General features: G+C 35.2%; 1 protein-coding gene and 1 non-coding gene across 2 annotated transcripts in view; both read left to right on the top strand.

Moving 5' to 3' along the window:
* The window catches only part of Sf3b3 (splicing factor 3b subunit 3), a 52,124-nt gene extending 44,111 nt beyond the window's left edge, over positions 1–8,013 (top strand). Inside the window, exons 18-21 of the mRNA XM_069845215.1 lie at positions 1,707–1,919; positions 3,152–3,301; positions 4,527–4,724; positions 7,503–8,013. Of these exons, the coding sequence (XP_069701316.1) occupies positions 1,707–1,919; positions 3,152–3,301; positions 4,527–4,724; positions 7,503–7,643 (702 nt within the window). The 3' untranslated portion in view covers positions 7,644–8,013. The remainder of the gene's footprint in view (positions 1–1,706; positions 1,920–3,151; positions 3,302–4,526; positions 4,725–7,502) is intronic.
* Positions 3,007–3,075, top strand: LOC138714012 (small nucleolar RNA SNORD18). The gene has a single exon (XR_011336032.1). It is a non-coding gene; the product is annotated as a small nucleolar RNA SNORD18 (small nucleolar RNA).
* Positions 8,014–17,488: the final 9,475 nt, after the last annotated feature.

Genomic DNA, 17,488 nt, shown 5'->3' with positions numbered 1-17,488 from the left:
TACTAAGATTTATTGAAAATCATCTGTCAAGTGACGTTGATTACTGGGATCCGGATGATTGAAATGGAATGCAAATGTTTTAATAAAAATGAAACTGAATCAACAAAGCCTTCTTGACTAGTAACAGTCCACAGAGTTCAATGATAATTCCATAGTTGGCACAACTGATACCGGTAACAAGAAAACATCATCATAAAACACTACTGCCATCTAGCGTAATGTTGAGATGGTACAATAATACATTTGAAGACAGTTGTATTTTCGTAACTCAATTAATATTTTATTGTACACTTTGTTACTTCTAATCTTTATATACTTTCTTCTAATCGTGTAATAGTCAATTAAATCCCACTCGAGTTTTGATTTTCTCTAGATAAATCAAAACCTCTAGTGAGATTACTGTTGAAAAAATGGGAGGGAGAAGAGTATGCGATAAGGTATGGTATTTTTTTAAATTTGGACTTCCTATTGTAAACACATTGATATCTTGCCAATTTGCTCACAACCTGCATACATTTGTTGAGGATGGAGGGCAGGACCACCTTTCACTCCACGATACCCAGTATTAAAATCCACTGCATTTGGACTTTTGAAAGACACAACACTTTGTTTATTATGTCGAAAATACATTGCTTATGACAGAGCTCCACCAGGGTTCCAGTGTCCTTTGCCACATCTTCAGCGCAACTGGTTTTTCCAAATCATAGCAATTGCTGGAAGTGTATATTGTAGTCCTAGGGAAATGGCTGTCAGGAAAAGTAAAATTTTTGTTTGTTTCCAATGACTGTTTTCACAAAAGTTCCACACACACAATTTGTGTTCTACTGTTTTCACAAAAGTTACACACACACACAATTGGTGTTCTAATGTAATTTTACTTAAGGAGGGTGATGAGTGAAATTTCTATTTTTTTACATTTTTCAAGCTACATTCTTGATTTTTTGTACATATAATCACGGTGTGATAGATAATGATGTAGTGAAGTTTCATTTCGGTGAGTCAATTAGTTAATTAATTATTAATAAAAATATTCTGAAAAATTTGCGTATATCAAAATGAAATGTGTTGCTCAGATTTTGAGTAAAATGTTCGAAATATTTTTTGCAAGGCCTGTGGCATATTTATAAAAACATCATGCATTAGTTTTCCTATAGCTTTACTATAAAGGGGCAGGGGATTTTTATAACCACTGCTTACCTAATAATGGAAATTATCTATTGCCACTATAAATATTTCATTTTATTTTATTTTAAAAAGTATTCATTTAATTACAAAACCCATGCACTAGTTTGTTAGCAACAGTGTACAGAAAATGACCAAAATTTCTGATATTAGAAAGCACCAGAAACATTGTTATGTAACCTTGAAGTGTGCGTGAATTAATAATATGCCATTGTTTTTTCTATGTTACAATTAAAAGTCTATTATTAAAAGATGTGCAGCGTGTTTTTATGTCCAGAGTAGTGTTGTTGTCAGTTTGACTTGCTTCCAGGCTGTTCTGTAGATTAAAATGAATCTAGTAATCCATTTTGTGGTTTGTAATGACAAAATGCACGCGATTCTTGACATGATGGAAGAAACATGTTAGACTAATGAATTTTCATGATTACATTATAATTTACTGATCAAGATACATCTGTGTAATTTATAGTTATTAGTATGTATTTGAGAATCCAGTTCTATGTCTTAAAAATTCCTGTTTTCAGCACATTCCAAATCTGATAGTGAATATTCAAGCAATGGGGCATCGAATCTTTGTTTCCGATGTACAAGAGAGTGTCTACATGGTTAGATACAAACGACAAGAAAATCAACTCATCATTTTTGCAGATGATACACATCCACGCTGGATCACTACTGCCACAGTTCTTGATTTTGATACAGTGGCAACTGCTGACAAGTTTGGAAATATTGCAGTTGTAAGTATTAATTTCTTGTTATTTATTATTCGCCCTAATTGAAAGGTTTGTTTTTAGTTTATAGTGTTATAGTACTGTTCAGAATTTAATGTGAAATTCTTAAACCCATATATCTGAAAACGTCAAAGACTGTTGGAAGTCCAACATCTGAGAGAATATTTCTCTAGAGCATAATAATGTGAAGTTGGAGTGTTCTGTTTTAAAATTTGATGGAACCAAATGGTTCTCCCCGCCAATCAATTTTGAGATAACATCTTTGGATTGTGATGCCTAGTCTCTTAGTTGGAGATGTATACATCAAGGTGTTCAACTAATCAATATTTCAATCCAAAACAGAATTTGATTTCCTTGTAAGTCTGTATAGACCTGCATTTCCCAACCACTGATCTGTCAACCAACATATGCTGCAGAATTGTATATTTTTATCAAATTCAATTATAAGTGCAATAAATTTTAAAAAAAATAATGAAAGATAGATGAAACTTGTTAACTCTTGTGCAGGTATTCCTCAAAACCACGTTAAAGATTGCGCTAAAGTTATCCAATTTTCAATTATTATTTATTTATTTATTTATTTTGTTTCACTGTTTCGTGATGGTTTATTTGCAAATCTGTATTAATCACAAAAAAATGCGTAAAATGTACAGCATTTATTGTAACTAATATTTACACTCCACTACTTTCATAGCTACCTTTATAGTGTAGACAATGTGATGTATTGCTAATAATGATAAAGATGTGTACAATTAATTATAAAAAAACATAAACAGCAGTTGTAAAATTATTCTTAACTTCTTTAGCTGTGTGTTTTATGTGACAGAAAGGAATCAAATGTAGGTGATACTGCACTAAACCTTGCAGGAACATCTTAAAAATAATACAGCATTGACAGTGTCAGGATATAATGTGATTCAGCATTATCTCCCCCCCCCCACCTCTTTTTTTTTATCTTGTGTAGAAACTAGATGTCTTAATGCTGTAAGAAATGAAAATCTACATTGAGCAATATTTTTCTTTTTATTATAAGTGGGAAGAGGGAGGAAGAATTTCAGTCTGCTCACAATTTTTTTATAATGTTCAAACAACTGAAAAATGATGAATTCACTTTGGTCCGTGTTTATGAATGTTACTGATTTTAACTCAAAGTGCTGATATAAAAATATTTATTTTACTAGCACACTTTATTGGTGCTAATCAGTGTGTTCACTAACATGCTACCTTTTGCTTTACAGATTCGTTTGTCAGGCAGTATAACTGATGACGTAGATGAAGATCCAACAGGAAACAAAGCCTTGTGGGATCGTGGTCTTCTCAATGGTGCTTCACAAAAAGCTGGAATTGTTGCAAACTTCCATGTGGGAGAAATTTGCATGTCATTGCAGGTATGCTTGGCTTGTTCAGAAATGTACAGAATGAGTGGTAGAATTGATCTACACTTTTTCCAGATGCATTTCAGAATGCATCATTTGTATATCAGATAAGTCAAATGTATTTCAGAAAGCATCAATTGTATATGAAGGGTACAGAGAAAAAATGAACAGAGTCACAATTTTGTTAAGGGTGATGTCATCATTTAATTCAGTATAGTACTGCAAAATTTATTGCTGTTCCTAATGAAAAAGGAGGAAAGGATGATTGTATCCGTAGTGATAATTCTCCTTAACCAGTTTTGATAAGAAAAACACAAATCTGCAGTAATATACTAAATTAAATGATGTCGTCACTCTTATGAGAATTGTGACTCTGTCATATCAGTTCAGTCAGTTGTATTTCAGAGAGCGTCAATTGTATTCCACAAATCATAATTTGTATTTAAGGTAATTGCATAATGAAATAACATTTTAATATAGGCACTGATTTCTTAACACATTGATGTTTACTGTAAAATTTGTCCAGCTGGAACTTTCAAATACCTTTTTAAAAATAACACCATCCAAGAAAAAGAAACTTCAGTCTTTATAAAATTACCTGGTACTTTGTGATCCAATGAAGCACCACAGTGAAATTTTGTACATTGAACAGATCTTGAGCCACCGGCGTAGCTCAGTTGACTGAGGTGCTTGGCTCAGGCGTGGCTTAGATTCCTGCTTGGGCTGGTTACCTGGTTGAGATTTTTCCGAGGTTTTCCCCAACTTTAAGGCGAATGTCAGGTAATCTATTTCGAATCCTCAGCCTCATCTCGCCAAATACCACCTCACTACCACCAATCCCATCGACGCTAAATAACCTAATAGTTAATACAGCGTCGTTAAATAACCAACTAAAAAAATCTTGAAAATAGCAAATTGTGGGTTCATACTTCTGAAATGCAGTTTACTGTTTCTGAAATATAAATCACACTTCCTGAAATCAAATTGACAAGTTCTGAAATACATGTGGAAAAGTTGTATCCAAACTGCATGACAGGCATTGAGTACACATTACACTCGTAACGAACGAATGAATGATGATGATGGAGAATTGTTGGGATTTCATAGGCGAACTGGAGTACCCAGAGGAAATTCAGGGTAGAGCAGGATTTGAACCCAGAATATAAGCCCAATGCTCTAGCACTGAGCCATCATGACGGTTAACATTAAAAATATTAAATCTCTTCTGCTATTATAGAAAGCAACACTTATTCCTGGTGGCAGTGAATCCCTGGTATACACAACCCTTTCTGGTACAGTAGGAGTGCTGGTGCCCTTCACGTCACATGAGGACCAAGATTTCTTCCAACATTTAGAGATGCATATGCGCTCAGAAAACCCACCATTATGTGGTCGTGACCACCTATCATTCCGTTCATATTATTATCCTGTGAAGGTAAGACTTTAGAATCTTTATATGGTATAAATGCAGTAGACTAATACGGTATCTAATTAGGAGAAATGTAAGGGGAAGAGGAGGAACAATTTGCTAGTTCCTGAAGATCACATTATGTTTAAATTTAATCGTTCTTCACACTGTGTAAAGTAATAGTCACTAGAGTTATACTAGGGGCAGAAGAAATCGGCGGGTCTGGCGAACCCCTACTTCTCTACCCCGACTCCTACACCCCTCAGAACCTGCTTGGTGTACGGTCCTGTCCCAAACAACTTTCTCCTCCATTGATACTTTTTCACTACAGGAAAACTTAGAACATAAATAAAATAATAACGTGATTTGTAGTAATTACAAATAGGGGCTATGTTCTTTACTCAGTATTATCACTGTAATATTTCACAAGTTAAGTCATTTCACAAAAGTAATAAAGTGTAATGTAAATCTAATATAAATCAAATGAGTAGCTTAATATCAAAGACGGACATCTGACCTCAATCGAAATTTAGATAGCTGTGGTTTTTATACGATTTTTCATGCTCTCTCCAGTTATAGTGAAACCATATGCAAACTCTAACAGTATATGTATAAAATAAATTGTGTTAAATATTACAAATAACACTGTGAATTAAAAAATTGTCTCTAGATCAAAACTATGGGGACGACAGATGTCCGTCTTTGATATTAAGCTACTCAAATATTTAGCATTACACAAATATTTTGTATTTATGTATTTTCAGAATGTTGCGTTGAAACAGTAAATACTAAATAATGTTAATGCAGTATACTTACAAACTTTATAAATCGCGATAAAATTAAAAATTAAAGTACAAAATATTACCGATTGTGAAATATGTATATTATTATAACATGAACGAGTTTCGTAATGAAACCACACTTATGAATGTCTTAGCTTAATAAAATAAATAACACAATAAGTAGTCTGACACAAAAAATCGTTCTATAAATTGGGCACTCAGCACTATTCCGATTCTATGCGGTGAGTTTCATCCAGTCTTGTTTATGCGTCTGTATTATTGATGCATTCAATACAAGAAGTGTTGAAATAGCATATATTCAATGAAACAAATGCCGTTAAAATAGTCGCCAGTCACACTTATATCTACTCTATATTATTGACAAATTTTTAAATAATATTTCATTTTATGATCCTAATAATATTTTATTTCCAAACGTAATGTATTTTACCTAATTATAACTAACACTGGAGCTCCTAAAAATTTAGCAGTCGAGAATATGTAGTAGACTACAATATAATACTCCATTTGACAAAGATATAATTAGCATACCAATTAAGAAATTTACCTTATTCCTTGAACAATTTCTAAAAAAATTAAATTAACTTAATAATGGTCTTCAACAATCTAAATAATGAAACAATTTTCCATCGTTAATGTCTTAAATAAACAACTTAATATAGAATAAAATAAAATATTACAATGTCTAAAAAAAAAATACTAATTTAAAAATAAAATTCCATGTTATTTACATCTGTCCGTGTATTCTTTAAATAAATATATGTAAAATTACGCTCCATAGGATCATTGTTTTACTGCTATTCTTCTCTATTTTGCACAAATTCTCTGGAGCGATCGTAAAGAAGCGTCACTGGCCTTTGACAGTGACTGTCTGCGTTGATGATAGGACATTTTTAATGTCATCACAGTTCTTTCAAGAAAGAGTGACGTTGATATATAACATCTTTAGTAAGGCTTCTGATATCAGGGCCCGATTGAGACATGATAGCGATTATAGTACTCGGATGATTAGTAGCTGTTTAAAAATACTGTTTATTATGATATATATTGTATTTACAAACACAATTGTATTTACAAACGAGCACTTGTCAATAACTAACATTCGAACGGAGCGACAGAAAGGTCTCTTTGTTCAGGTCATAAACTGCTGGAGAAAATGTGGAGTGAGTTGTTTCCGTGCCAAACCAAAAACCCGCCTATTGATTCTGCCTGTACTATAGTATTATATATAGTATATTTTATGTTTTATGTAATAGAAGCTTTCACAACTGGCTTCGTATGGACAAGTACCTGCCATTGGTATAAAAAAAAAAGGGGTAGTACAAGCTTGGTATGTCAGAAATAAAATTTGTGTCAATTCATTTCTTCAAGTTCTTCTAATTATATATACTATAAAATGTCGTACATTGAAGAAAATGATACCTCTATGAAACTACCACAATTTATTATGGTTATGGGAGTCATAAATTAAAGTTTTGGGTCCCCTCCAGTGCAAAAGCACAACTATTGGTCCAAGATTTGTAAAACATTGGCAAGACAATTACTATATAGTACATTACTTGGAAGTGAGGCTTGGATCATAAAGAAATCGGATAAGCATAGACTCACAACAGCAGAAATGGCGATATGTCAGAAAAAACAGCTTAAATTTACATTTGCAAGAAGTAGTGAATAAGTTCATTTATATATGTTTTATAAATAAGATTCAAGAAAATAAACTGCAAATGATAATAATAGTTATTTATGCAACTTGAGGCTAAAGCAAAATAACAAAATGCCTTCTGTATACTGTATTATAAATTATATTGAGCACTTAAAAGTAGGATGTAAAATTATGTCAGCCCTGTATGTGAAAGTCATTATCAATTGCTTAAATGAAATATCAGTTCCCTGATCTCGTAATTTTTACGAGGAATTGTTGGCAGCTGTTATTATATCTCTTCTGTTTATATAATGTTCTGTGATTTTGATCTGTAACATTCTTTTCCTTTTAAATTTCCAGAATGTTTTGGATGGTGATTTGTGTGAACAATTCAACTCTATTGATACTGCTAAGCAGAAGAGCATTGCTGATGACTTGGATCGTACTCCAAGTGAAGTATCAAAAAAGCTAGAAGACATTCGTACACGTTATGCATTTTAAATGTGATCACCAGAATATTTATATCCATTTGTTGTGCAAAATACATTTCTGTACTGATTGGACACATAACCAAAGTGGATTTATGTCTGTTGTGCATTTTTTAACTGTTGTGACACCTGAGTTCAGTTACGAAGTATGGTGAGTAATGCTGTAACTTCAGTGAAGTTTGAAGAAGTGTATACTATTTCTACACAAACATTAAGTATTAGTTTGCACTCGTATTGAGAATAACTGCAGAGACTTAACAAGGTTAGTTTTTTGTGTTTGACTGATTCGTTCTGTGTGAATTATAGTATCTCATCAACATAGTAGCTGATTATACAGTAACTATAGTAAATTTGTATCAGTTGAAAAATTTGCTGTTAGTATATATGTGGATTTTGTTCCTCTCCCCCTCTTCATTTCCCAATTACCTATTCCTATCTGTCTGACATGTATATTACAATTCATTTGGCCATCCCTCGCATCCCAAATGCCAGATTATCTGATCTTCTACTTGGTCCTCTTTAAGGCTCCTTTGAATTGTCTTTCTGTACTAGGGGTACCGTCCACACCTGTGGAGTAACGGTCAGCGCGTCTGGCTGCAAAACCAGGTGGCCCGGGTTCGAATCCCGGTCGGGGCAAGTTCCTGGTTGAGGTTTTTTCTGGGGTTTTCCCTCAACCCAATACGAGCAAATGCTGGGTAACTTTCGGTGCTGGACCCTGGACTCATTTAACCGGCATTATCACCTTCATTTCATTCAGATGCTAAATAACCTAGATGTTGATACAGCGTCGTAAAATAACCCAATAAAAAAAAACTAGGGGTACCACATTCAACACGTCTCGCCTTTTGCCATCTAGTGGGTTGCCATTCCCATTAGAGGTCTGCACAGGATCAGGTCAATCCCACATGCCTTATGTACTGATTAAAAAATAATATGAAGATTTTAATGCATGCACAATTAGATGTCCACCTGATACCCATCCAGAACAGTAAATTACTGGGTCATAAGTTATTTATTTGGAGATTAATTTTACCATATGTGTTTTTTAATATTGATGTCAGCAGAGATTGTTGGAGATTGTACTCTTGGCGGAAATCAATGGAAATTTTTGAAAATACAATTATTTTGGAATTGGAGTATTAATCCAGTATGAATATTACTTTTCAAATAACATTAAAGGTTCGTTGGATTTTGGTAAAGGTGCTGTATGGCCAATAGACAATATTTGTTGGATTGAGGCTGTATTTAACACACATTCATTAAAAACGAAAAAAAACTTGCAGCCCTCAAATTAACACTTTCAAATTATAGTCAGATTTTGAATTTTTCGTCTTTTGAGTTCGCGAATGTAATCAGAACACCTGGAATATCATGTAATGTAGCCTACTTTGATATATAACGAATTCAAGTGAAAAAAAAAATCAGAAAAAGCTCAGAATATGAAATTTGCTATAAAATGACACAATAGTAATAATTCGCGAATGTGTTCATATTTCGCGATTTGTCTCGATTGTTTTATCCGCATATTATTAATCAGAATCACTTAATTTGTAAAGATTGGTAACAATGGTACTGTGGATTGAACTTCGGCATAGCTCAATGGTTAGAGCGCTTGGTACGTAGAACCAGGATCTGGGTTTAATCCCCAGTGCCGAAGCAAATTTTTCTCCTCTAATATTAATTGTTACCATAACTTATTCTGTAGGACCAAAAATTAATCTTTACTTAGATTCTTCTCCCAACAGTGCATATTACTGTGGAATCTCGGCCACCAAGTCACTCAATTCAGTGCCCTCCGTGTATAATGGCAGTTGACTTAATATAAATGTCAACATGCAAGTCAGGCCACAAAGGGAAAAACACTGGTGGAGAGGGATTCGATGTGGTGCTGTGAATTGAACTTCGGCATAGCTCAATGGTTAAAGCGCTTGGTATGTAGAACCAAGGACCCGGGTTCGATTCCTGGCGCATCTTTACGTAAACTAAAAAATGGCTGGAAACAAAACCAGATTGTCCACACTGTGTTTAATAAAGAATTATTATATATGTTGTTGTTGTTGTTTTCTAATGCCAGGCATTTGACAATAAAGTCATTTGACCTCTTGCACTCCAATATTTTTCTAAGATATTATCATGACCAGCCACTGAAGCACAGATTTTGAGATGTTCCGAATCCATTTCTTGGTTTCTAAATGGCAAGTTGTAGCCGATTTAAGTGAACACCATATTTTAACGTTTTGGTGGCTACTTCATTCACACACAACCCCCAGAATGTCTGGAGGACCACACCTGCTGTTCGTCGACGGGTCCATTGGACCTAGCTGGGAGATCTTGTTGATCACCAGCTTTCCCTCCTTAAGCCACTGGAGGACGATTTTAGTGCCATAGCAGGTCAGCACTAGGAACAGAAAAGTAGAAAGAGGAGGAAGGAAAGTGAAATGAACCCCTAGGCCTCGAATGCTCTAATGCCGTCAGGGTCGAAGAAAGTAAGAATTCTGTCAGAGGACTGGATAGGAAAGGGTAAAGAGGAAATTAGGTATTGGAAAGAGGAAAATTATACCAAATTCAGTCATTAACTCATCAAGCTGACCAGTGCTAATGGATGAGTAGCCCCTCCCTTTAGTTCAGCTGGTAAAATTATGCTTACTAACAGCTACACCACGGGAAGGTAGGGATGGGACATAGGGTATTTGTCCAGGTTGGTTCCTTAAAGCCTTCAATGGGAAGGATTAATGGCTCTCCCCCCCCTGTATCCGACAGATACCCTTATATATATGTAGAATTTTTCAAAAGTAAAAGATAATTTCAAGTGCTCATACTTTCTTAATTTTCTACACAATCTTAAAAGTTCTGGCACTAGCATATTACGCAAAAAATGGAATTTTTTTGCATCAGTATCCACTCTATAACTTCATAGATTTTGTATGTGTCCACCATTTTGTTCTTGTACAGACCCAGAAACAAAATTTGGGCCACCTGAATTTTTCAAGTTCCAGTTATAACATATAGAGCAGCTGGCAAGGTGGTCATCTCCCATGATATAGTCAGCGTGTCAGTTGGACTTTTTGCAATATAGATCGAGCCAGTGGCGGTTATTCAAGTGAAGTACATGAAGGCCACCTTCACCCCTTTTTTCGTGCTTTAATAAAATATATTTTATCAATAAATTCAAATAAAATGAATTCTTCACTAAACCATATTTTGCTCTACTTTTTAATATCTTTTTCGACTTAATCCGCGCAGTTAACATCCACTGCAGTGCTTCACATGAACCCCTCACCACTCAGGCCACGTGGCTAGCAGACCAGCTGAAGGTCCGAATGAGACTTTCCTTTTCGCCTTCAGTAAATACACCCGGTTGCCATGACGAGTTGCTTACTATGAATTACCAGTCCCTTTTGCGAGGATATTATGAAGGTCTGTGGAGCAGGCATTCATCTCCTTTCTCCATTCTTGAAAGACAGATTCACTCTCTCGTCCAAATATTGGACCAGGGTCGCAAACCGTAATATTTTGCAACTAAATAAGAAAACATAAAATATTGTGTAAAGAAGTTAAATATTGTTTAAATTTAGTATATAACATATATATTTTCGTATTTTTTAACGTTAGCCCCTCTTGAATATTATGTTTTATATAGATTTTTAAAATATTTTGAGTACCCTGTAATAAAGAAAGTTGTTGTTTTCTAATGCCAGGCGTTTGACAATAAAGTCATTTGACCTCTTGCACTCCAATATTTTTCAAAGATATCATGACCAGCCAATGAAGCACAGATTTTGAGGTCTTCTGAATCCATTTCTTGGTTTGAGTTGCACAATGGGCAGTTAGGGGACTGATATATTCCAATTCTATGCAGGTGTTTGGCCAAACAATCATGGCCTGTTGCCAATCTAAATGCAGCTACACACGATTTTCGTGGTAAATCGGGAATTAACTTTGGATTTTGATGCAGAGTTCCATTTTTTCCCTTGGGATTGTGTTATCAAATTTTGTTTGTTGAAGTCTAAGTATGTAGATTTAATAAATCTCTTCACAGAGTAATACATAGATTTAGTAACAGGTCTGTTAGTAGCAGTGCTGCCCTTCTTTGCTAATGCACCCGCATTCTCGTTTCCCAGGATTCCACAATGGGATGGTATCCATTGGAATACAATTCTTTTATTGAGTGATATTAATTGAGAGAGCATTTTAGTTATTTCTGCTGTTTGAGGTAAAGGTGTGTGTTTAGAGACTATTGATAGAATAGCTGCTTTGGAGTCTGACAATATAACTGCATTCCTAAATTTATTGATGTGGCATAGAAGATTCCTGAGACTTCACTTATTGCAATGATTTCACCGTCAAAACTTGTTGTTTCATATCCAAGTGATCTATAAAGTGAGAAGAGACAGCACGTAACACCTGCACCGGCACCTTGTTCTCTGGAGATCAAGGATCCGTCGGTGTATAAATGAAGCCAGTTTTGTGGAGGGTACCTAATATTAATTGTCTCTAAAGACAATTGTTTCAGTATTTCACTGTTTACTTCTGATTTCAGTATTTCTTCTCTTAAATTTAGATTATGTTCTATATTTAATAGAGTTAAAGGGTTTGGTTTAATTTGTAAGTTTTCTTTTAAATTCGGGATATTGATTTTCTGTTTTAATTCTTGAACAATGGATATGAAACTCTTTTGAGTTTTCAATCTACAGAGAGGACTGTATGAATGCCAATTGTTTCCTGGTAATCTGATAAGTTTTTCATATTGAATCAGTGCTTTTTCTTCTATTGTCATTTTGATGCTGTTAATGTTAGTGAGGAATCTCATAGAATCTATTGGAGTTGTTTTGATTCCACCAGTAATGAGTCTGAGAGCTTGGTTTTGAACATATTCTATGTCGTTTATGAAAGGTGAAGTAATTAAAATTTCTCCGCAGTATGTCAGCACTGGCTGTATAAACATTTTGTATGTCTTATTCAAAGTATTCCTAGAGCATCCCCATTTCTTTCCTGCTAGTCTTTTTAGAAGGGAGAATCTTTTACGAGCTTTTTCAGAAATGTATTTCAAATGGTTGCTCCATGTTAACTTACTATCGAAAATAACTCCAAGATATTTGGATTCATAAGTCCTAGGAAGGTGCTGGCCATTGTATTGGATATTGAATTCTCTTTCTTTTTTACCGAGTGAAAATATTTGGTAGTTACTTTTGCTTAAATTGAGTGTCATCAAATTTGATGTATTTCATTCATGTAGTTGATTTAGAGCTTTAAGAGCAGAATTTTGAATTTTGTCTCTATATCTGTAAGATCCGGAAGTCCACAAAACTATATCATCTAGCAGACCAGCTGACGGTCCGAATGAGACTTTCCTTTTCGCCTTCAGTAAACACATCCGGTTGCCATGACGATGAGTTGCTCACTATGAATTACCGGTTGGCATAACATTTGAAACTACGTTGTACATTTGACCCGCGCTGACCAACGATTTCGCTTTTAGTCTATATGTATTCTTTGTCGTGACAAGTGCAGTGAAGTGTGAAAGTGTTAGCAAGTGTATTAATACGATGAAAACATGAATCCGTTAAACGATTTAGTTTGTATCTTTTGGAGACACCATTCTCTCGTTGTTGTGCAGACGATAAGCAAGATATTTTAAAATACGGCAGACCAACACCTCACATTAATATAACTGTGAAAAAAGTGAAAAGTGGTGGTCGGTCATACAATATTCAGTTTCAGGATTAGTGGTATGCCAATTACAAATGGTTATGTGGGAGTCACTATAACGAGAAGTTATATTGTTGGCCTTGTCTACTTCTGGGGAACAAGAAACTCTCTTGGAATTCAACTGGATTTTGTGATTTCAAAAATGTCGATCGCGGTCTTCACAGCCATGCAGATTCAGCTGAACACATCAAATGTATTTTGCAATTAAAGGCACTACAGAAGAACATGAACACCATTGCGGATGCACTAAAGGAAAGTTCAAAGTTATACCTAAGTCAACTTAATGAAAACGTATGTTTAAATAGACTAGTAATGCACACCGTAATCAATACGATATTGTTTCTAAGCAAGCAGGAGTTGGCTTTTCGCGGTCATGAAGAGAGTATTTCGTCACAGAACAGGGGGAATTTCAAAGAATTATTGGCTCTCATTTCGAAAAGCCCTCTGGAAATTAGAAATCACTATGAAAAAATTAGGCCTGTTTTTTCTGGGGAATATAAAATGATTCAAAATGAAATAATTGATTGTATTTCTGAATGCATCAATGAATATGTAAGAGATGAAATTACCAGTGCCCCTTTCTTTTCCGTCCAAGTGGATGATAACAACTGACATTTCTCAAAAATCTCAGTGTTCTTTCGTAGTGAGATTTGTAACTGTGGAGGGCGAACTTGTGGAACGTTTTCTTGGCTTCCATGATGTTAGCTCTGATCGGACTTCACAGGCATTATTTTCTGTACTGGATACAGTACTGGGGCCTTTGAATTATAAAAACAAACTTATCGGCCAGTGTTATGATGGTGCTAGAGTGATGTCTGGGCAACCGAATGGACTTCAGAAAAGAGTTAAAGATGAAGCTCCAGAAGCTGTTTTCATTCATTGCTTGGGTCATAGGCTTAATCTTGTTTTGCAACAAAGTTTTAGGAATATCCAGCAGTGTCGAATATTCTTTGCTAATATCAGCGGAATACCTTTGCCATTCAGCCAAACGCACTTACGTAATGGATACAGTTGTTGGGAGGCGCATACCATCTGCGACAGATACCCACTGGCTTTCAAATTCAAAGCTTATCTGCGTGGTTACTGAGGAGTGGGACAACTTGAAAACAGTATTTGAAAACGTCATGAATGACAGGGAGTCAGATCAATCAGCTGTTCGACTTGCAAGGGGCTTCTTAAACGAAATGAATGATTTTGAATTTGCATTGTTGTCTCTTATTTTTAACGAACTTTTCCATGTGACAGAAATATTGTATAACGTGCTGCAGAAGAAATCTTTAGATCTCAATTATTGTGATGTTCAGATAAAAAAACACTTGCCAACTGATCAGCAAGAAGAGAAATGAACAGTTCACCACTATATTTGAGATGGCGAAATGTCGAAGCGACATGTCGGGTAGAAAATATGCAGGAGATACAGATGATGGAATTTTCCAAAGATACAAAGCACTTTATTTTGAAATAATTGATAATACAAGATATAAGGACATAAACAAACTCTTGTTTATCTGCCTCTCTGATACGTCGAAATTTAAATCCTATTCTGAAACATTCCCATTTGATGCTCTCTCTTTGCAAACCACATTTCCAACATTTTTTTAAAAACTCCCTCGTCTCACAACTGAACTTGAGCTTCTGTATGCAGATGAACAATATAGGAATACCTCTGTGTCAAACTAGTCTCTCTTCTTCGAGAAAATGAGGTTCATGAGGACGTATTTGAAGAGTCATACAAGCTGTTCTCTTTGATTTTAACATTACCATCTACTAGTGCATCTGTTGAAAGGAATTTCTCCTGTCTGCGTCGAATAAAAACTGACCTCCGGGCTACAATGTGTCAACGAAGACTTTCGGCATTGGCAAATATATCAATTCAAAAGGAAGTTACTGAAAAAATATCCAAGAAACAGCCGTTTCACGAGGATGTTGTGGAAAAATACGCCGCTCTCAAGGATAGGAGAATCAACCTTATTTACAAAAAATAGGTGAGAACATAAATATTATTCAATAGTAGAAAATACAGTAATTTCATAGAAACTATGATGTCAGCCCCTCTGCGTTATTTCCTACTATCAATGTGTGAACGTGATGTAAATTATTACATCGTGAGATAGCGTTATCATGATCGATAGATGGAGTAGGCCTATATAGTATTTTAAAATTTGAAAGTTGGGTAGTTCGTTAAGAGTCGCACATGGCAGCAGATGTTATGTTGAGTGTAATCAATCAATTGCTTGTTCAGTTTATCTTATACTTGGAGGAATGCGGAGAAGTATTTCACTTCTTTCTGAAGATTATGAAATTATTCTTCCGTTGTGTGAAGACTTGTGTAGATTGTGGAGCGAAGTGTAAGGCAAAAGACTTGAAAGGGATCTAAGAAACGTAATTTTATCCCTTCGGATTTATTGTTGTAAGTTTTCTGTTCAACAGAACACTGCTTTGATTTAATCGTAGCTACTTGATTTTACTGGATAGGTATATTGGAATTTGCATGTTCCGAAGTTGATTTAAAATATGAATACAGTTTACGATTATGATTGTGATTTTAAATTTTGTTATGGGTAATGTTTCTTGTGTACTCTTTTAATTTGATTTGTTGTATAATATGTGTTAGATATTGTCTTTTTTATGTCAAGTGGGCTTATGGTTGTTTTATTATGTTGTGATATGTATTGTGTGGAAGTTTTGTTAGGACAGTGAATTCTTCGCGGTTAAGGGGACGTAGCTTCCGAAAATTTGTATATTTTATATGCTGTGCTTTTCATAAAACTTAAGAAAATGGTGAATATATATTGCATTAATTCAAAATGGCCATCGTATAGCTTACAAAAACATTCGCGACGTCATCAACGACATCACGGCTATACAAGAATTGCAGGAAATTACCTAGAATTTTATTGGCCTTCACCTAATTTATCCGGCCGAACCGCCACTGGATCTAGCAAATGAATAAATAAATGGGTCACAGTTCTGCCTTTTGTCTGCATTATGCGGAACCTGAATCACGCAAGTGAAGTGGGTAGGCATTAGTCACACACTTTCACCTGAAGGACAAACGTAAATATTATGTTGGCCAGAATATAATGTATTTTCGTCACTCAAATGTAGAAACATACGTAACATTTTCTGGTGAATGTTACTTATGTCCCGCCCACTATAGGAGACATAGGCCAGTTTTACACTAATCCTAAACATTTAGTATAACTTGTTGCTTGTGTAGGCAGTCTTTTACATTAGATTTGCGAAAATTGGTTTATAGCGCAACATTGGCAGTGATAAAAGTGTTAAATATTCGGGTGAAACGAGCGTTGAGAGACTTCCGCCAATTTTGGAATAGACACCGACGCACTTGAACTGCCAACATAGAAAACAAAAAATCACACTCAATCGCTTTCACCATCTTGACGGGATAATAAAAGCCTAAACTAACCTAGCCTAAATGCGTCGGTGTCTATTCCAAAATCGGCGGAAGTCGTTCAGTGGACGGTGGATACTCTACATTGACCCATTTTCTTAGGTGTATAATGAGTTACAGAGAGCAATACAGTTTAAAGAGGTCATTTTTGACAATGTTTAATAATAATAATGATAATTGTGTACAAAAGTTTTAAGATTTCTTTAGCAATTTGTTATGCCTATAAAAAGAATTACACATATACTGGGCTTGAACTCTGGAAATGCTCTCACTGGGTTCAAACTACAGACTTATCTATCGAAAGAGGTGCATTGTGTATAAAAGTTCTTCGATTTTTCCAGTAATTTTCTTATACATATAATAAAATAGATTTACGGGACTCGAACTCAGTAATAATGCCCTCACTGGCTTCGAACTACTACTAATTATAATTTTCCCAACCTGGAACTCTAGAAACCACGTCTTCGGCGATTCCATAGATGAACCGTAAACAACAGAATTGCCGCCATTAGTTATGTTCCGCTATTGTGGAAGTGTGTGCAATGCCTATCCATTTCACTTACGTGATTCAGGTTAAAAAGTACGTCAACGGCACGTGGTGTTACCAAGCGGTCACTCATTCAAGTACTGACCACGCCGAATGTTGTTTGACTTCCGTGATCGGACGAGAACTAGTATTATCGCCGCAGCCTTATACTTAGCATGCCGGCATCATACAATAACGTACGGTGTGC

This window comes from Periplaneta americana, chromosome 14 (genome assembly GCF_040183065.1).
Source record: "Periplaneta americana isolate PAMFEO1 chromosome 14, P.americana_PAMFEO1_priV1, whole genome shotgun sequence".
NCBI lineage: Eukaryota > Metazoa > Arthropoda > Insecta > Blattodea > Blattidae > Periplaneta > Periplaneta americana.
This window is presented reverse-complemented; position numbering and strand designations above follow the sequence as displayed.